The 22053-nt window shown below is 45.6% G+C and overlaps 1 protein-coding gene across 6 annotated transcripts in view; it reads right to left on the bottom strand.

The window, feature by feature from the left end:
• Positions 1–21775, bottom strand: part of Minar1 (membrane integral NOTCH2 associated receptor 1) — a 33196-nt gene extending 11421 nt beyond the window's left edge. For 5 of the 6 annotated variants that reach the window (XR_002392131.2, XR_015441796.1, XM_004874807.3 and 2 more), the window contains exons 1-2: positions 21676–21775; positions 505–2858 (exon numbers count right to left, since the gene is read on the bottom strand). Coding sequence is in view for 4 of the 6 variants with exons in the window: in XM_004874807.3 (XP_004874864.1) it covers positions 505–2808 (2304 nt within the window). In the remaining 2 variants the exon portion in view is untranslated. Of the gene's footprint in view, positions 1–504; positions 2859–20452; positions 21522–21675 lie in introns of those variants that run through there. The other variant, XM_013069271.3, reaches the window with a different exon arrangement.
• Between the last annotated feature and the right edge of the window lie 278 nt (positions 21776–22053).

Genomic DNA, 22053 nt, shown 5'->3' on the forward strand with positions numbered 1-22053 from the left:
TAAAAGCAAACAATTTTGCCTGACAGAATAATGAATTAGTTCCTTATTTACCTTCTCTTCTTACTAATTATCTGTCTGCTAATGAAAAAATAAAACCCATTCTTTTAAAAAGGAACATCGCCTATATAGCAAAGCTCACGAAAGGGGCAGGTCAGCATTTCCCCTGTTTACCTCCATGGGCCTCAGCAAGGATAGGAAGCAAAGCTCAGACATCCTCGCCTGCCCTGACACACCACCTTCTATGAAAATCATCCTCACTCCACCTTCCCAGTATCCCAAGTGCACTGTTGGAAGCCGAGAATCACAGTGTGTGCTCAAGTAGCTGCCTGACAGCTTGGCTTGTGTCACCCACTCTATACCAGGGGCAAAGCAGGCCAGTCTGGAAGGGGATCAGCACAGGCAGGCCAGCCCTCTCTCTGGCTTAGTGCAAAGCTCACTCACCACTTGGACGAACACCAAGGCTGTGCTCAAGCTGCACCAAATTTACAGGCACAACCCCATTACCTCTTTGGATTTCCGGTGCCAGTCCTTGGTGTCTCCCGGACCTGCATCCTTCACCTCCTCCTCACTGGGCCCCACACGGCTGGTATAGGTGATGGTGCGCCAGTCTCGGGGGGAATTGGAGATGCTGGCTATTTTGGACTCGGTGGCACTGTTCTCCTCAGTCAGGGACCTGGAGGATGGCCTGGCAAAGAGCCTTTTCTTCAGGGCCTTAACGCGCAGACTTTCACTGTTGCTGCCACTGGCATCCGAGCAGCACCACTCCACACTGGGCTCTAGCTTGGGTGTGTGGGTGCTGTCGTGGGCGCGGAATACTCTGGGGGAGGTGCTGTCATAGGATGGGGCCTCGCTGGTCAAAGAGTTCAGATCCATGTGCACATGCACCTGCTCTGGCTGCTGCATCTTCTGGTCCAGCTTGTTCAGCTTGCCAAGGACCTGAGAGATCTCCTCTCGGACACCCGACAGTGACTCAAGCTTCCTCTCGATCTCCCCAATCCTGCGCACCAGCTTGCACACACTGGTCTTCAGCTCCTGCTCTGAGTGGTGCAGGTTTTCAGGCCGGCTGCCCTCATCTGCCTTGCTGTTGCGGACCCCGCTGGTAATTCTGGTGAGGTTGTGTTCTGGGGAGCTGTCACAGTCTGATTTGTGGAGCTGAGACAGGGATCCAGTGCTGTTGTAGCAGGATGAATGTATTACCCCAGTGGAGCCACTGACGCTCATGTCATCGAGAAATCGGAAGATGTCGCTGATGTCCTCGCTGACGACCTCGGAGTCGTCATCCGAGTGCTTCCCAGCGTGTCTGTCTCCATACTTGCCCTGAGCCGCTGCGCACAGATCTTTGCATTTCTTGGGCTCCATCGCGTGCTGCTCTGTCTGGGTACCCACACTGCTGGTGTCAGAGCTGACCTGCCGGCTGGCACAGCCAATGCTCTTGTCCTTGAACTTCTTTGCTGGTTCAAACTTCTCCAGGTCAACAGGAGAAGAGAGCTCCTTGGATTTGAGCCCATTTGGCTTGGCCACATAGCCAACAGGTAGAATTTGCTGTGGATCCTTTGGCACTAAGTAAGCTGGATGCCTGTCTAGGGCTGAGAAATTAGGGGTCTGGCTGCTGGGATTTGGGTAGTGTAGCTTCTGCTCAGAGGGATTTCTGTTGAAAAAGGACCGCTCAAAGTCTGGGACCTCCTCAGTGTTCAGGCTCCAGCTCTTGACTGGCCAGGGAGTCTGCTTGCTGGGCCGCCCCAGACAGTGCCTGGCGTCCTGGGTCCCCATCACTGGAGTGGGTCCGAAGTAGGTAGAGGCTTGGAGATCATCTAAGCTCTCATGCTTCACTCGCCGCTTGTCAGGAACAGGGGAATACATAGGATTCAGGTACTGGTTGTGGTAGGGCATCTCAAAGCTGTGATTGAAGAATGGGGGCTTGTGGGGCTCCTTGTGGCCCTGGGGCTCCCCATGCTCACCCTTGTCGGCCTTGTTGCCTGGGCCAACCAAGCTGGGAGACACTGGCATGAGGTTGTGAAAGTCTTCTTTGAAAATGTTTCTTTTCTGCACGCAGGACTGGACCACAAAGGGCTCCTCGGGGGGGATGAAGGTCTCCTTGAGCCCCTGGCTGATGGGCAGGGGCTCCTGGCCTGACACTGACTCGCTCTCCAGGTTCATGGGAAAGTACGTCCTCTGCATCTCGCAGGGCTGAGGGCTGGCCACTGAGTAAGGGCCCAGGGCCTGCAGCCTGTCAAGGGAGGCGGCCCGGCTCTTCCCCTCCTTGCTGACACCCAGCAGGAAGTTGGGCTCTGAGGCAGGGACGAACTGTGGACAGTCCTTGCAGTCCCTTTTCCGGCACTTGGCAGACTGCCGGGTGGGGTAGCCACGGCTGAAGGGCCGCTCACTCAATTCACAGGTTAAGGGCTCACACTCATCCACACCACAGACCTCCGTGTCTGACCTGCACGATTCAAAGGAGGCTCCCTTCTTGCGCACCTTGGGGTGGCCCGTGGGCAGCTTCTCCTTGGCGGCACCCCCGCTCATCTGGATCAGGTTGAATATTGTCACAATATCTGCTGCCACCATGATCTTCTTTGACTGCTGGTTATTCACAGTGCACTTCATCTTGTCTTTGAATAATGTGGCTGGGAAGTTGGGATCAAGACAAGCCGTGTAGAAAAGCACGCTTCTCAGTTTAGTGAGCTGGGACAGGTCAAAGCGAGTACACAGAGATCTGCACAAGTCCTGGTAAGACACGGTGTTTTGCTTGCTGTCCAACTCCTCCAAGATCTTCACCAGGAAGAGAGATGTCTCCTGATTCACCTCCATGACTTAGGATTTGGAAAGTTAGCTGATGACGCTGAAACTTTGGGTCAGCTCTACAATGATAGTATCAAAAAGGAGGGGAAGGAAAGAGGGTTATAAATATCAGTGGAGTTTTAAATCTCGCTTGGTACACTTAAACACATGGAAAATCATGTTAATGACTAAAAATGTATTAAAGGCTTTAAAAATATAACACTTGATTTAGTAATTTTCCCCCATAATCTACCTTAAAGAAACAATTGATAACAATCAATGCATGAAGACATTCACTATAATGGGACATATAACTACGAAGAAATAAAATACTACAATAGCCAATTAATAGAGAAAACATCAATAAAACCAATGAAGTTCTACAAACATTAAAACTACACTAACGTATATTCTTTTAGCAAAATACTACTCATCCCTAAATAAGAACCAACTACCAGAACATGCAGTGACATCATGGAATCCCAAAGTGAGAGGAGCCCGAGTCCCAGGCCACGTACCACGCTGTACCATGCGGTTCTATTTTATAGAATTCTGGAAAACAGATCAACGGGTGCCAGGAGCTGGAGATGAAGGGAAAGACTAACCTACAAAGGGCTCAGAGGAATTTTCTAGAATGATAGATCTATTCTACATCTTGGTAGTGGTAGTAGTCACAAAACTATGCATTTGTCAAAACTAAGGGAACTATACACTGCAAAGTGTGAATTTTACTGTATAAAAATAATACTGTGACTTAAAAATTCCATAAAACTTTTTTTCTGACAGAAGAAAACTATAATATAATACTGTGTAAAAAATACAAAAATGAATCTGTAGATAGTAAGATTTTTAAAATTTAACATTATGTGTTATTGGAAACAACAATGAAATGTTAATAGTGTTTAAATTTAGATTTTTAAATATGGACCTTTGTCTGGACTAGGCATTCCTTTCCCCCAATATTTTAGGGTGCAAATTTTTAAACATAAAACAAGTTTGAAAAACTTTTATAGTGAATACCTATATACCCACCATTTGTCATTAACATTTTACTATATTATCACACGTCTATCCAGCTACCCATCATCAATCCATTTTATTTTTTATGTACTTCCAAGTAAATTGGAGACATCTGTATACTTCCCCCTAAATACTATCATGCATATCATTTAACCAAGTTCAATAATTGCTTAGTTTTTATTTTTATATGAAATTTGCATACAATTATATTAAGTGTGCACTGGTTCAAGTCCCAACAAATATGTAACCAACACCTGTGTAAAGATCTAAGAGTTCCCACAGACCTCAAAGTTTCCTAACGCTCTTCCCTGCTCCAGGGCGCCACAACATTACTGTCCTCAGAAGCCGTCTCAACATTCATTCCTGTTTTGCATGGCTAGTGAATTACTAATCCCAGACCAAAAAACTACTCAAAAAACCAAGGCCCAGAACCTCCTGAAGAGAACAGCAGAAACACAAACATTATGGTAAGTATGAGTCATATTTATCCAAAGTGAAGTCCAGAGTCTGTGAGTGGACACAGGTGCAGGGAAACAGATGAAGCACAGATGCATGGACAAAGATGCATGGACACAGCTGTGACACATGTGCATGAATACAGGTGTGGCCCGGGTGCATGACCACAGGTACAGACACAGATGCATGGATGCAGGTGTTGCACAGGTACACGGACACAGGTGCATGGACACAGGGGCACAGACAGGTGTGGTACAGGTACACGTGGTGATGGCCAGTCATCAGTGACCCTCCACTTGGATTTGCTGCAATGCACTGAAACTCAGAGAGGAAATGGAACAAAGAGTGATGAAGCATCAGAAAACAGGCTTTTAGGCAATGTCTGAGACCCAGTGTGGAACACGAAGCCACTGGCCAGCTGCCTCATCTGACCACACAAACACTGCTGCAGCCACAGTTTATAATGATGAAACTGTGGAACAGAGAGGGGAGTAACTGAATAACCCAGAGAGAAGGCAGCAGTTGCCCAGATCCAATCCCAGATTAGGGCCCCAAGGTCTTCTGACACTGCTGAAGGGACACCAGGCTCGTCCTCCTGCCAGAGGAGGAAAATCATCCTTTGCCAAGCGATGGAGGTGCCACAGAGATAACATGGGCTGACCTCCGGGAGCTCAGCTTTGAAAGGTGACTGCACTCTATTCAAAGAGCAAGACACCCCCACCTAAAGCATGATGTTGGCCTATTTTACATTTTCAACTTCCTTACAGACTTCAGTTCCCACTGTTGAAAACTCCACCCTCAACCACAGGCTTCTAGGGACCTCCTTTAGGCCCATGAGTTACTCCTCTGTCGGATTACGCACTGCCTCAGAGGAAAATAAACACACAGCCATGGGACTCATTATTCAGTTCTTGTTGACGTTCAGGAACTGATCCCAGGTGGAAGATCTGAGGGCCACAGGTTAAAATTATCTGCTCAATACTCGGGCCACCCCCTCACCTGCTCAGCACACAGGACCCCAGTCCATCCTGGCTCCCTATCATCTCTGGCATCCACCTCTGCACCTACTTCCTGCCTCCTCTGAAGTTCTGCAGGCTCAGCCTTACAAAACCAAAGGGATTCAGCCCCATGAAACTACAGACACCTGGCCCTAGGAAGCTTTTCCTGGGTACCAGGTATGTATATGACACTGTGCTAGGCACAGCTGGAAAGGCCAAGTGCACTGCCCTCATTGAGCTTACAGTCTCAGGGAAGAAAGCAGTCTTTAGGGTCAAGGCTGGGTGGGCCACAGTGAACAAAGGGCCTAAGCCCCTCATTTTATGGACAAAGAAACTGAGGCCCAGAGGGTAACAAGACTTTTCAAAGGTACATGTGGAAGTAGGGACAGAATTGGCTCAACAGCTGGGTCCTCTGACACCTGGGTGTCTACAGGTGTCCAAAGTGCCTGAGCTGACTGCCAAGTGTCAGGGGAGCTTAAACCATGGCCAGACCTAGGTAAGGGTGAGCTGGAGTCCAGCCGCGGGCCTAAGAAGCAGCCAGCTTTGCAGATGCCTCAAAGACTGAAGGGGCAGTGGGTGTTTGAGGTTCTGGGGGACAAAGGAGTGATCTGGGCAGAGGGCAGGGGGCCTGAAGGTACAGAGTAATGCAGCCAAGTGTGTATCTCTGGTCAGGATGGGAGAGGGAGGGGAGCTGGACAAGCAAGTAGGATTTGGTCAGGGGACTTGCTGTGGTTTGAATGGTCCCCTCTGAAATTCAGAAGTTGCCAAGTGATGGCATTGGGAGACGGGGCTCTTAAGAAGCCATTAGGCCATGAAGGCATCTCCTTCACATATGAGATTAGAAAAGAGGTTCCAAGTAGCCATTGCTCATGGCTCTTCCCCTTCCGCTATGTGAGAGTGAGACAAGAAGCCCTTACCTGATACCAGAGACTGGGTCCTTGACCTTGGACTTCTTAGCTTTTGCAACCGTGTGCAATAAATCTGATTTCTATAAATTACCCAGTCATAGGTATTCTGCTACAGCAACGCCACCAACTAAGCCAGGCAGAACACTAGACTCTGAATGGGGGCACAGCTGGATGCTGCCAGAGTAGGCCTGGGTGAAAAGGAGCAGGAACCACACTCCTGATGGTCTTCCTCCTGTGGCACCTACTCATGCCTCACCCCACACTTCAGTGTGACGACTGCTGCTCAGTCTAGTTGTTAGGCTCACGTGGATGTCCACCCATCCACAGCTGGATGTGCTTTTAACTGTTCAAGTGTTGACATCTGATGTTAATCAAAACAGTAGAACAAGAAAGATGATTTAGGGGTGTTATTTGTAGGATTGCTGTTTGAATCTTTGGACAAAAGATAAGCTCTCTGATTTTCATTTCTACCAATCCCCTTAAAGGTTTAATCTTTCCTTTTGCCACTGACAACCCAGGAAGTCGGATGACAATGAATGCTATAAACTGTGAGCTGGATTAGCAAAACTCAATTACAGTCTTACTAAAACTTTCTCATTTGCCATAATACATTGATCTTTCAAAAACTGAAACAAAGTGCAGAGATGTAATGTGGCCACAATGTTCTCACTTCACGTCCATGAAAAGCATGAGAATTTATCTCCATCATTTGTGTAATTCCTGGCTTGGTGTTGGCCTGTTTATTGTCTGGAATTGTGTTTTATTTTATTATGTTTTCCAACATTGAGGTTGCTACAGTGATTTAATGAAATTATGGATTCAGTGAAACTGTAAAAGGAAGGAATCAATCTAGGAATCTAAAATGTATGATCAGGAATTTCCACCTTCTTTGTGTTTAACACAACTGCAACTAAAAGGACATTCTGTCTCTCCCAAAGGCAGCTTCTCCTTCACAAAAATACCCGAGAGGGTGTCAAGGAGCTGAGGTGGGGCCACTCTTGTTTGCCAAGAGTTTCCTACAAAGCCTTTGACAAAGAAGCCAAGAAGTTATAAAGAAATTTCCAGATCTGGCAAGAAGGTACACTTAGAAAATGTAACCAAATTCCCTTATGAACACCTAGAAATACAGGACAAAATGTAGGGTTTTTTTTCCTTAAGATGAATAGGTGAGCTTGCAGGAGAGCAAGATAAATGCCCAGGTGCCAGAGGCAGAGCCAAGCCTGTACATTATAGAAGTCAGGAGGAAGGTGGGTATTGTGGCTGCCCTGGAGGTGGGGAGACCTCAGAGGTGAAGATGGGAGCACTGACCCCAAATAAATCTGGGGCAGTTGAAGGACTGTCCCTAGCACTGAGTTAAACATGAAATACAAAAAGAATCTAGGACTCTGGTCAGCTTCTACCTGGGCTCTATCAAAAAGTCCAAGGTTATCCTTTAGAAATGCAAAATAATGATTGTGTCTTAAAGACTTTAGGTCCCAAATTTATGTTGCCAAAGATATAGGAGCTCTTGAGCTCACAGAGTGATATAAGAATTGGTTCCATGTTGATAATGGTAGTTGAAACAAGGACAAAAAATAAAAACTCAGAGAAGACAAACCACAAGTTTAATTATATCTGTAAAAATCACATGGCTTCACAATGAGTAAAAGCCAAGAGACACAAGGAAACCAGAATTAAATGTTCAAAATCTTCTCAAAAGGAAACCACAATTGAAAAAAATATTGTAAATATATTGAAAAAAAGGTAAAAATTTAAAAATAAGAAGTCTGCACTGACACCAAAAAAATAGCATAGATTTGGAAAAGAGCTAAACAATACATTAGAAAATAAAACCAATAAAGTAAAAAACAGAATGGACAGATTCGGTAATATTTTATAATTAAGTTAAGGCAAAATTGGTAAAATGTAAGATTTAAGGGAATTTAGCAGTACATAGTACCAAAGAGATACAAAGATGAAAATAGGAAATCAGTATAAAGAGACAGAAGCCTAGATGGAGAAGTGTCAGCAAATGTGTAACAGGAATTCTAGGGTAGAGAAAAGAGAACAGCAGAAAGGTGATCATCAAAATGACAGCACTGAGGAATGTTCCAGAATTTAAAACATGAGCCTTCAAACTCAAGGAGCTGCATAAGTACCAAATAAGACATGCAAAGATGGATTCTGCATCAGACACCTGAACACATCAGATTGAAACTGAAGGATACCAGAGACACAAAGAAAACCTTATCTGAAAAAGTGAATTTTAAAATGTATTTTTCAAGAATGAAAATAAAAAGAAGTAAATAGGAATAAAATATTTAAAGTGCTACAGAACACTGACACAGTCTCTAATGACAGAGGGAGTGATGAAAGTCAAAACTTTTTATGAACTACTTTGTATTATCTGAAGATGGAAAAGATGTTAAATACATTTATATAAGCTTAAATTATGAGTAATCATTAAAAGGACAAAAAGTATAGAACTCAAAATAGGACTTCTAAATCAGTTTAGAAAAAACAAGTAAACAAATGAAACACAGACAATTAAGAGAATATAAGAAAAAGGGAAATAAAGAAGCAAAAACAAAGCAGGACTAATAAAAATCAATAAGCTGACAGACACATTTCCAAAAACATCATATCACAATAAATGTAAATAGTATAAACTTACTAGTTAAAAGACAATGACTCTCATGCTGGATTTTAAAAAATTAAAATGAAATACAGCCAAATGCTACTAACAAGATATACTTAAAAATACTATCACAGAAATATTAAATGTATAAAAATGAGATAAGACATATCAGTCAAACACAAATCATAATGAAGTTAGTATTCATTGCAGCAGAATGGATTGTGGTTAAAGATCATGGCCAGGTTCAGATTCCAGCTCTTCTATGCCCTCCATACATGACTAGACCAGGCTAATTAGTTTCTCTGTACCTCAGTTTGCTTTATAAAATGGGGCTGATGATAATAGCATCTATCTCATATGACTGAGTTCTTTTATGTAACTATGGCTGACATAGTAAGCACTGTCTTCTGTGAGCTGTAACTATTATTATTGTATTAAAAAATAAAGACTTTAAGGTAAAAGCAAGTAAAAGAACAGAGAATAACTACAAAAATGATAAAAGAAACAATTCACTGTGAAATAAAATAATTCTATATCTATGAAGACCCAATAATATATCTTTTTTTTTTCTAGTACCAGGAATTGAACTCAGGAACTTGCACTTGCTAAGCAGGCACAGTGCCACTGAGCTAAATCCTTGGCCCCCAATAATATATCTTTCAAACTACATGAAGCAAAAACTGACAAGTTTAAAAGGAGCATATTAAACTCACAATCATATTAGAGATTTTAAAAACATCGCTCACAAAAAGTGGTGGCTCAATCAAAGAAAAAAATGTTACACCTGTAGTAAAATATTAAAAGACCAATAATAATCTTTATTGACTACACATAAAGAACACTGGATCCAACAATAAAAGAGCAAAATTCTTCTTTTAAAGCAAAATATTTCACACTAACATTCTAAAGAACTAATATTATTTCTTTCAAAGTAAAACTTGGCCACACATTATGACACAAAAATATTTCAAAATACCAAAGAATTTACATCCTGTAGAGAATTCTTTAAAGAAAGCAATAAAATGCCCAAAATATCTCCTTATACACATGGAAATTTAAACACATAAGTATAAACTATATGTAGGTCAAAAAAATCATAGCAAAAATTAGACTGTAAATGTGCAATGAGAAAACATGAGGTACAGCTAAACTGTTTCTAGAGGAAGACTGATACTGATACATATGACTACTGGGAAAAAAGTTTGAAAATCAGTGAGCTAACCATTCCACTCTACAACTAGGAAAAATTTAGCATAGTAAATACAAACAAAATATATATCATAAGATAAAACAGTGAGATTGGAAATAAAGAAATATTACCATCAACAAAACCTAAAATAATTTCTTTGAAATGGCAAATATAATTGGAGAACTGCTGAAAGAATGATGAGAAGAAAAGATGCAAATAAGCAATAACAATGACAATGAAACGTGACATTTGAGGATAACTTACTACATCTCAGATAGGATTTTATGTAGTTTATAAGCATTGACCCATTTAATCTTCAAACAAACAAAAACCTGGAACTAAAAGGATTATCATTTTACGACTGAGTTCACTCCAGCACAGAGCAGGTAAGTAACTTGTCCACAGGTGAACAGGACCTGAACTACATAGACTAAGCTCAGAACTCACCTGTGTAAGCACCACGTGCTGCAGCCCTTCACAGAGATGGAGCCACAGACTCTCTAGGTAGCTTTCTGAAAGTCTGATAACACCAAGTAGTGGTAAAGATACAAGCCAATTCTTCATACACTGGAGGTGTTTAAACAACCACTTGGGAGAGCAATCTTGCAATATAGATGAGATCAAGGTAAGCAAAGGCTATGGCCCTCCAAATCCACTTTTGGTATTTATCCCATCTTAGTTACATTTATTGTTGCTGAAACAAAATACCCAATACCCACAAGTTAAGGGAGGAAAGGTTTATTTAGCTCACAGTTTGCAGAGGTTTCAGCCCATAATCAGCTGGCTCAAGGCAGGGTGGCACAGCAGACACTCTTCACAGAGGAGAAACAGTTCATAGTGAGCAGAAGGTAGCAAAGCAACAAGAGAAGACCACAGTTTTTTCTGTCCCTTATATCTTAGATGACAAAACAACTGAGCTAAATCCCCAGCCCTTCTGTCCCTTATATCTTATCCAGGCTACTTAGAGTGAGTAGCACTCACACCCTTAATCCTAGTGCCCTTGATCCTAGCATTGTACCATGAATCAATTCCAGTGTCACACAATCTACATCCAGTCACCTCTGAAAAAGCCCCATCTATGACCACATGAGGCTTTGGAGGATATCTAGACACAAGTCATAACACCCCAATAAACACACAGACCACAGGGAGGTGAAACTTATTAAGCACTTTTTATAGAAAATGAATACACCAGAGGAATTCATAAACTTAGGTTTACTCACATAATGAATATAATACAGCACTAATACAAATTAACTTATTTACAATACATTTAAGGATGAACCTCAAAAATCTAAAAATGTATAGAAAAAGAAAGTTGGAAATCAATCTCCCATATCATAGATGCAACTGGAAAAAAATAGATGGCTTGAGAATGTATACATTTAAAAGAAAGTACAAAAGCATATACAAAATTGAAATATACCAGGTATGGGAGAGTGGCTTCCAGGAGGGGTGGAGGGAAGAAGTGTGTGAGGCCTGAAATTAAGGCTCACTATTATAGAGCATCCTCAACATTCAGTGAAGTGGAGGCATTGACTGTCTAACCACAGGTCCCACTCTACTGCAGAGAAGCACTTTAGAGAAACATTCCCATTGAGGGGCCGGGCCCAGGTCCTATTTTGTCCTGAGTAAAGGTTTGGTCCCCTGCCTGTCCACATAAACATTCACACAAGCTCATCACGTCCTCCTGCAGAAACCAGGGTCCTCATCCATCTGATGGGGTAAAGACTGCCTCCCACCACTCTGTCCGCTCTCTCTCTCCTGAGCTCACTCAGCTGTATGGCCTGTGTGGCCTGCAGGACTCAGGCAAGAGATCAACACATCACCGCCAAACTCAGCCCCATTCCAGGTGTCCTGGGCTCAGCAGTCCCTGTGACCTCAGGGCAGGCCCTCCTAGCAGAGAAAGAGCAGGTGACCACCACCAAAGGAGTGGCAGGTGGCACTTGAACCATAACACAGTCTTTTCTTCAAAAAACAATCCTACTGAAACAAAAATAAGAAAATGTTAAAACATTTAATCCCAGTTGTACAGCAATGTCTGTTAGATCATTTTCTGTACTTAAATTTCTGAAATATGTACTAATCAAAAAGTACATTTTAGGGCTGGGGATTTAGCTCAGTGGTTTCTCCGCCTGCTGCGCAAGCGCAAGGACCTGAGTTCGATCCCTGGTAACAACAACAACAAAAAAAGTACATTTTATGCCCTGGGATTTAGCTCAGTGGTGCCACCGCCTGCCTCGCAAGTGCAAGGTCCTGAATTCGATCCCCAGTACAAAAAAAAAAGACATTTTAAAGCTAGAAAAACAATTTGCCACTTACCCATTTCACAGAGACCTGTCAAAAATGGGGTCAACAGAAAACATGCATAAGTAAGACTCTAAAAGGTAGTAGCGGCTAAGAGAACTGACAACACATTTTTTTCTATTGTTTATGGTTTGCTGGCGGGTTTTTCCTCCTTTTTTAAGGGGAGAGGCTCTGCATGTTAGAGGGAATACTATATGATAATTTGCTTCAAGTTTTGCTTTTAGAATTTAAGAAATCTACTCAGAATGGCAATCCATTTGCCTAGCCCAATATTAAAACTTACCACTGAGCTTCTGTAAGTTGACGAGGGGGTCAACAGGACAGAAAGACAGGAAGCTGACAGACACAGATCAGATTCAACACGTGTGAAGGATGCATTTCAAGTCAAGGAGGACAATGTTTATTCACTACATAATTGTGTCAACTGGCTTACTGGTTAAGTATTACTGGAATAATCAGTGAATCAACTGATAAAAATATTAATTTGGCCCCTACTACTTGCCATATTCAAAAGCTGAAATAAAAACGAGAATATGAGTCAAGATTTAGATAATCTGAGGTTCTGAAAGGAGTTCTCACACAAGATCCTCACAGTTGACATCATTAAGGAAGTTCACCTATTTGGATAAATGAAAATAACTTACTTACCATGCCAATAAACATAACACAACTTGAAAAAGACAGAAATCAAACTTTTTGGGGGGATACTGGGGATTAAATTCATAGCCCTCACACTCAACTATATCCCCAGCTCCATCCTTCCTTCTTTCCTTCTTTTCCTTCCTTCCTCCCTCCCTCCCTCCCTCTCTCTTTCTCTCATTCTTTCTTCTTTTCTCTCTTTCTATTTAATTTTTTTTTTTTTTTTTTTTTTAGTACCGGGGATCGAACTCGGGTCCTTGTGCTTGCATAGTAGGCAGCGAAACCACTGAGCTAAATCCCCGGCCCTCTTTCTATTTAATTTTGAAACATGGTCTTGCTAATTCACTAAGTTGCCCTGGTTGGGCTTGAACTTGTGATTCGCCTGCTTCAGCCTCATAGGATGCTGGGATTTACAGGCCTGCGCCACCATGCCCAGCTCAGAAAACAACAACAACAACAACCAAAAAAACCTTCTTGTATCTTATTGAAAGCTCTTAAAAATTAATGAGAATGAACAACTCAAAAGAAAAATGGTCAATTTATAAAGAAAGGCAAAAAAACCCTCTGCATCATAATAAAGAAAACAGCAATTTGATTATTTTATTCTTTATAAATCTAAAGGACACAAAAAATATTTTTTTCTGAAGTGGAAAAGTACCAAATCCCATGAGGTTTTTGCTTACTGCTATTGTTTGGATAAGTGTTCCCCAAAAGCACATGTGTGGAAGACTTGGTCACCAGCCAAAGGCACCATGGGGGTTAGTGGACCCTCCAGAATTAGGGTCAATGGATGTGAGGTCACTGGAGGATGCCCAGCAGGGGACATGGGACCCAGTCTCTCTCCCCTCCCTCTTTTTGCTTCTCTGCCACCATACAATGAACAGCCCTTCTTTACCACATGTTCCCACCATGATGAGCTGCCACAGGCTCGGAGCAACATGGCCCAGTGACACGGGCTGAAAGCCCCAGACATGGGAGCCAAAATCTCTCCCCTCAGTAAGTTGATTATCTCGGGCATTCTGTCACAGTAATGCAAAGCTGGCTACGATACCTATCATTATTTATAACCAACACACAGTATATTGGTTCCAGTATTTAGGATCAGTGTCACTGCTACTGGCCAAGAAGCAGGCTCCTACCACTTTTGGGCAAATGAGGAAAAACAGGCATTTCCACATATCATTGAAAAAGTATAAATTTGTACAGCTATTATAAGAGGTAATCTGTAATAAAACTCAAAAATATACTTAGCCTTTAAATGAAGGAAATCCACACTTCTATTTATCTAAAGGAAATAACCAGCTATGCATAAAAGTGCTACAAATATATTCTGATCAAAGTTGCTTAAAAGAAAAAAATCAGCAATAACCTCCATATCCAACAATGGGCTATATAAAATTGTAGTACACTGATATAATAGATTACTATGCATTTTTTAATAAACCATGTTGTCCAAATATATTTACTGGCAATTTTTTTTTGGTACTGGGGATTGAACTCAGGACCTTGTGCTTTCGAGGCAGGTGGCGGAACCACTGAGCTAAATCCCTAGCCTTGCATATTTAATTTTTAATGATATGTTCTTAAGTGGAAAATTATGCTACTGAGTGGTAGAGAATAATATATAAAATTGTACATATCTACTCCCTCTAGGAAAACATTAGTAATTGTCTCTAGGTACTCTTTTCTTCCTTCTGTTTCAGATCTGTATTGCTTCAGTGCTCTAACAAAAATGAAGAGGGAAGCATTTGCACACAAATCCTGGCAATGGGAACTTGGGGAAATAAATTATCATCTCTGATCTTTGGTTCTCTGATCTAGAAAAGGAAGCTACCAACCCCTTCCCCTGGGCTATTAACAGGGTCAAATGAGACAGATGTTTATTCATTCAGAAATATGTATTTTGTAAACCTGAATCAGGCACTGTTTAAACTAGGGGAGATACAGCAGGGTATAAGGAAGACAAGCAACAAAAAAACAAAAAAGCTCCTCTACCCTCACCAGCTTACATTCTAGTTGAAAAGACAGATAATAAGCAAAATTTAAAAGTCAAAAGTATAGTTGATTATACAGTGGAAAATGATACGGAGAAAAGGAGGCAATTAGAAAGTACAGGGGGAGGAAGTTAGTTTTAAATCAGATGGCCAGAGAAAGTTTGAGGGACAGACGGCAGCTGAATGAATTTTCCAAAGAGGTAGCAGAGCAAACCATGTGCCCAGCAGGGCAAGGGAAGAAGGAAGGGGAGGCAAAGGTCCCAGACAGAGGACCTCAAATCCCAAGGCAGGAGGTAGATGTGTGACCCTGGCTGGCCAGGAGAGTGCTTTACAAATCCAGTGTGCAAAATAAATGGTATTTATCAGCGTTATTATCACTGACATAATGTCTAGCTCCAGATGTTTATTTTCTTTCTCAAAATGTCTTCAAAGCAGCTTCCTAATGCTCAAGCTCTACTCATGTTCCATTTTACAGTGAAATTCACAGACACAGAGCTAACCCACCCTACAGTCAGTCTCTCTCCAGACCTCTCTCACCTGGACTGGATGACAGAAGTCAGGATGGAGAGGTACACAGCTGAGAACTGCTGGCTCCTTTCTCCCCATGCAAGGATTTTTCCCACTCCTCTGCGCATGTAGCCTCAGTGGTACATGTAGCCACTTCCCTGTGTTCTGTTTTAATTCATCTTAACTGTTTTCATGTGTGTGATAAATCTGAACTCATACTCTAGATCCTTTGTATGACTTCCTTGGAATGGAGTAGCTACATGGTTTCTATGCTTTTGGGACCACACTGAACTTTCATTGCTGTGTTTCCCAAACTGTGGTCCCTGGAACCTTTGGGATCCAGGAGTGCATTTTGAAAAGGGTAGAGTTTTAGGATTCATGGAACAATGACTAAAGGGAAAGTCCGATTCAGTCTCCAGACATCAGGTGTCCCCAGAGGGAGAAAGACAAAGCTGTGCCTCTGAGGCTGCAAAGCTCTGCTGTCTCCCTACACATGAGTAGCAAATCCTGATAATCTTAGAGGTTGTCTTGTACTCATTTCCTAAGGACCATGAATGTATTGGTCTCAAGCACTATGGACTTACCATCTTACAGTTTTGGAGGTCAGAGCTCCAAAATGAGTTCTAAAAGCCATGGTGTCAAGGCTTTGTTTCTTCCACAGGCTCTGGGGAAAATGGGTCCCCTTGTACCTCCCAGCTCCCAGAGGCCACCTGCACCCTTCAGCCCTTGGTCCCTTCCTCTATCTTCAAAGCCAGCAATCACATCATCCTGACCTCCACTCTGATGGCCACATCTCCTTCTCTAACTCTGCTGCTTCCTCTTCTCCAGGTATAAGTTCTTGCAATTACATTTGGTCTATTCAGATAACCCAGCATACATCCAGGCCCTGGAAAATCACATCTTCGAAATCTTTCTCATTGTGCAAGGTAACACAGTCACAGGTCTTGGGGATTAGGACCTGGCTGCCTTTGGGAGCCCTTATTCTGCCTCATACAGGGCTCATTGGCAGAGGGCAGGAGTCCCAACCAACCACCTGTGCACTCAGGGAAGGCAGGAAAGCATGTCCTTCCTGCCTTCTCCTGTTTGAGGCCTCAGGCAAGCATCCTGCCTCCTTTTGATGAAATCAGCCCCATCTATCAACTGGCAGCAAAGGATAAAGGCAACTGGTGATGTTAATAAGAACTCTTGTCAGACTGAAACATGTCCTGCAGTCCCTGGAACCTCAAAGAGAAGAAGACTTGAAGGCCACACTTCGTCTCCTTCTCCCCACTCTTCAGTTCTCACAGCTACCCGATGTGTGCCTGCCTAGGCTTGATGGCTCCTGAGGCAGGAAATGGTCACTGTTTCCCACGATGACATCGTCCACCTCTCTAAGAAGTTGCCCTTTCACCCACTGGTCCTAGTCCCTGCCCTGGGGACATGCAGAAGTTGAGTCCCTTTTTAAAGGGAGCTCTTCAAGGACTGCAGGGTGACTCTTCCATCCCAGTCCCTCCAGCCTTTCCCAGCAGGACCAGGCTGTCAGAGAGGGGACTGTGAGGTGTGGCCTCTGACTTAGAAACCCGCTCAAACCCAGATCTTCCCCTTCCTCAGCACCTTGAAACAGTGCTTGTAAAACATGAGGAAAAATCAGTTTTCAGGCTGCCCCTGTCTTGAGATTCTGGCTCATCTGTCTGAGGCAAGTCCAGAAATCTGCACTTTGGAAGACACCTGAGAGATGTAGGTGTGGGCCGTGTACCCACAGGCCTGGGGGAGTCTGTATGATACACACCACGGAGATGCTGACCTCAGGTTCTTCCTGGACACGGAATCAGCCCAAGAGCTTCCAGGAAGTGTCCTGGCACTGAAATCCACGAGGCTCAGGGGACTCTTCCTCCTCTACCCTTCAGCAGAGAGCCTCTCATGGCCACACTGTGCCATGCATTCAGGCTAAGGTCAAGGGAGTCCAAATCACTGAACGTCTTCCTCCATGTCAGGTTCAGGGACGCACCACCCACCCCTGCAGACAGGTTTGGAGTCATCAAAGGCCTCACTCAATACCCATTTCCCTTGGCTGCCACAGGAAACTGGCACTGCCCAACCCATGCAAGTGCTGGACTCCTCACAGAAAGGAGCAATGATATCAGGCTTCCCTGTACTGAGAAGCAGCAGTGCAGAGGACAACCCAGAGGAGCGGACAGTCTGCACACAGCACTGTGGGCCCTGAGGCCAGGGGGAACAGAATAGATGGATGGCGAACTCCCCACAGCATTCACTACTTACCCACACCACTACTGCCTACCTACACCAACACCTACTCACACCACTACTGCCTATCCACACAACTGACTACCGTCCCACCCCACTCAGTGCTTATGCACACCACTCACTACCTACCCCACACCACTACCACATACCCACACTTCTGACAGTCTACCCACACTGCACAGTCCTTACTGGCACCACTGACAAACCAACCCACATGAACAATTACCTGCACACACCACGAACTACCTACCTGCACCCAGACCACTCACTCCCTACCTACATGCCTCTCACCAGGTCTTTCCCTCTCCTTGGCTCTGATGCCTCTGACAGCCTGGTTTCCAGTTCCTCTGTTCTGGCTTACCCATGCTTGTCTGTTTTATGTTGGCATGTTGCTCTGGAACCCCTCAGTTCATGTTTGTTTTCCCTGGGCCTTTAGTTAAGCCCCCTTAAGTAAGCATATAATGTGCATTTTTAGTATCCTGCTTAAATCTGTTGCTTCTGGAAACCCCAGTGTTACCTACAGGCCCAAACTGATCATCACACCTTCTGAGCCACTGGAGGTCCAGCCACATACAAAGCAAGGGGCGGGTAGAAAGGGTACAGCCTTCACGCTGGGCTGTCCTGTAGGTCAGGTCTGGGACCTCTGGCAGCTGAGGTTACAGGAAATGCTAACAGTCCCAGGAAGTCCTGCAGTGAACCTGTTCAGCTTTTTATGCTGGAGGTACAGTGCTGCGTGACATGTGTCCACTCTGAAGGGATAAGAAGAATCTGTCAGCATGCCACAGCTGTGTATGACACTGTCTGGTCACTGTCATTCCGCTGAAGGCCCTAGCTTTAGTTCCAGGCTCATAACACAGGGTGTCCTTACTATCTGGCTTTAATGGACATTTCTCCCTGATCAGTGCACATGTTTATCAGATTCCTCTTCCCACTAAACTCTTACACTAGCATATTATATATAGCTTGTCCATCAGGCTGTGGGATATCTTGTGTCTTTTCTCCAACCAGTCACAGTGACAAGCACCTGCCTCATTGTGGTGTTCACATGAAGTCCTGTTTCAGCAACCACAGGCCTTCCCAGACATTTCTGCTACCCATGTGGGGATTAGCCTCAGTTCTGCACATGCTACAGCAGGCAACACATGCTGGGATATGCTGCAGCAACAATCCCCAGATTATGACAGATTCAAACCCAATGGCTTCTTCCTCATCTACACCTGTGTGTCCAAGTGGACCATCCAGAAGCTCCTTCCATGTCTGCTGAGGAAGAAGTCCCCCTGAGCTGTGCCTGCCACCAGGGCACATGGCCAGGCACCTGCAGACTCACACCTTCTCTGACCAGAAGAGCCGTGTAGCCACACCTGACTGCAATGAGCAGAGAAATGCAGCCCTACTATGCATCAGAAGAAGGAGCCAAAATCTTCATGCAGAGTTGGTAACGACCACACATGTATAACCTACTTTCCTTGGGGCAGTCTTGCCCAGGGTTAATTTACAATATTTACTTTTTTTTCCCCCTGTGCTACTGTTCCAGGCACTGGCACAAATGAAACCAAATCCCCACACTGCTACCATCCACAACATAATGGATCCAGCGCTGGTCCTGTTCAGCCAAAATACTCTCACTCCCTTTTCATTCCTGGCCCATCCAGCATGCACTTATTAAGCACCTACTCACACGAGGTGCTTTAGTCAACTCAGTGGGTCCTGGAGCTGCCATTGCAGGGAGCCAGTACAGGTGAAAGCCCCATGACACATCATAACACAGAACCAGTTGACTGCAACCTTTCATTGGAAGCACTCAAAAAGGGACCGTGCCATAGTCCAGAGAGAGGCCTTGCAGTGAGTCTCAAACTGTATACTCAGGGGTGCTTCAGACAGCACAGGTGTGACAAGGCTACCACAACCCCCCCCCTTAGCTCCACATCCTTAACTCACATACGAGATTTAATTTAAAGGGCTTTGAACTTCTAAAAGACAGAGAAAGGGAAAAGGGAGGATTCGATAATCTTGTCTGATGCTCTCTCATTTTGTATATGGGAAAATAAATGTAAGAGAAAGTTAAGTAAGTTAGCAAGGTCACATAGTGAGTGAGAAGCTTGCCTAAAACAGGAGCCACCTGCTTCTTCTGCCTTAAACTTAGAAGCCCTCTTTCTTTTCCTCCTTAATTTACACCGATTAGGCAGAGTAAGCTCCCAAAACAAACATCTGAATGTCAGTGGGCAGAGCTCATCAGCGGGTATTAGCAAGCTGTCCACAGAGGGATCTGGAGCTTTTCCCGGCTGGCTGTGGCTGGAGGAGCCCGGCCTCCCCTCCCTCTCCTGTCTTTGGATGGATCCTGCTCTGCAGCACAGCCATCCTGGCAAGCTGCCTTCCGCTTCACATCAGTCAATGGGGCTCCTGCTTGAGAACCCCCCAGCTCAGGTCTCTGTGCTGGGGACAGAGGAGAGAGGACTTCCCAGGGGCTGTGCGTTTCAGGCCAAATATCAGAGAGGTAATAAACACAGCAGCTTTCAGGGGCTGGAAAGGCACATCAATTTTTCCTGTAGCATTGGCCAGGGGGAAGAAAAGACATTACATATCTAAAATTCAAACGGAACAAAACACCCACAAAGAAGTCTTTGTCTCTCTTCCGGGTATTAAGTGCTATACAACACCGCCTCACTAAGCTCATCAGAAATGCAAATGAACTGTTTGATCTATTCTTTTCCCCAGCAACTGACATTTATCTTCACACAATCCCAAATCTATACAAGTCTCTCAGACATACACAATAAAAATCAGACTTTATTTACCAGACATTTGAAGCTTTCCCTCCAGGCTCCGGCGAGCTAAGGAAATCTCTGAATGTGCTCTTTCTGCAGACTCGCCACTCTCAGGCACGCTACCCTCGGATACACAAGAAGCGAGCCCATTCGAGAGGGTTGTACAACTCCAGCACCCTACTCGCTTTACCCACTTCTCTGGTTTCCACAATCCCTGAAAATTGTTTACAGACTCTCAATGAGCTGCTCATCGGGGCAGCGCGGCCGCGGCAGGGCTGACAGCTCTAGGCGGGGAAGGCTGCGGGGACGCCGGGACCACACAAACGGGAAGGATGGGCCATGCACCGACTGCTGGAAGACTGGGTGCACAAAGGGGCACAGACGGGGCCACAGCTCCTCCCGGAAACTCTTCGTGTCATGCATTAAATCGCGGCAGAGCCCAAAAACCAAACCGGATCACAGCCACAGGGCGGACGCAGGGCCCCACCGACTCCAGTCGAATCGCCGCATGCACAGGAGAAATCGGCGCAAAGTCTGTTTCCTCTCTCGCAGACTGGATTTCTGCCCTCCCCTGAGGACTTTGCCAAAAGCTACTTAATCCCCACTGAAAAGAGCACCTTCCCTACTGTGCAGACAATCGTTTAACACGGTCTCCCGGCAAAACGACACCCGATTGAGTTCGATTAGAGTTGGGAAAGCTGCGGGAACACCGCGGAGCCTTCTGCTCCCCTGCCGCGCGCGCAGAGTCACTCGGGTGGCTCCGGAGCTCCGGGAGCACGGAGGGCGGCGGGAACGAGCACGCGAGCCCGAGCACCCCGGCCAGGCCCGGGTCCCGGTGCCCGTGGGCAAAGTTGGAAGCCTGATCTCCCCGAAACACCGCTCCCGTCCCATTCCACAGCCGACCCTCGCGGGGGGAACCGGCTCAGCCAGCCGCTGAGGTCTGCCCAGCTTTGCACCTCACTTTTCGCCTCGGATGCCGATTCCAACCCGGGAAACTTGCCCCACACCGTGATGCTTCTTTGCCCCGGCACGCGCACCCCATTCCCACCTCAGCCCTGCGCCCGCGGACAGGTCCCAGCTCCGCGCCCCGGCCCGGCTGGGGGCGCCACGGACGCACCTGGAACCGCACACGCGCGCGCACGTGGCTCGCGACCCGCCCCCGGCGACCCAGTCAGCCCCGCGGGTATCTGCGCTGCCCGGAGGGAGGCGAGGAAGAGAAAGCAGACCCCGCACAGGACTGGCTCTGTCCTCACCTGCACGCCGCCCTCCGGCCTGCAGCCCTGGCTCGGTGGCGCGCATGGCCTCGGTCCCGCCGCGTCACGGGCCGGGAGCTGCCCCACCGCGCCAGCTGGGCGCACGTTGGCGACTGCGCGCTCCTGGGGGCGGGCCCGAGCGGGGCGATCGCTGGGCGCCTGAGAGGCCAAGTCCACCAGCCAGGCCAGGGCGCCAGGAGCCGAGCCGAATCGCGAGCCAGGGACCTCCCCCCCACACCGACTCCCCGCCTGCGCCGAAGGTGACCGCGGCGCCCCGGCTCTGCAGCGCGCAGCCCGGTTGGGCGGAGCAGCCGCTGGGCTCATTGATTCCCTTTTTGCCCGGTGCCAGTTTCATGGGTACTCAGATTGGGGTGGCTA

The sequence above is a fragment of the Heterocephalus glaber genome, unplaced genomic scaffold (genome assembly GCF_053883595.1).
Source record: "Heterocephalus glaber isolate CG9 unplaced genomic scaffold, H.glaber_assembly_v1.0 deba00001531, whole genome shotgun sequence".
In the NCBI taxonomy this organism is placed as follows: Eukaryota; Metazoa; Chordata; class Mammalia; order Rodentia; family Bathyergidae; genus Heterocephalus; species Heterocephalus glaber.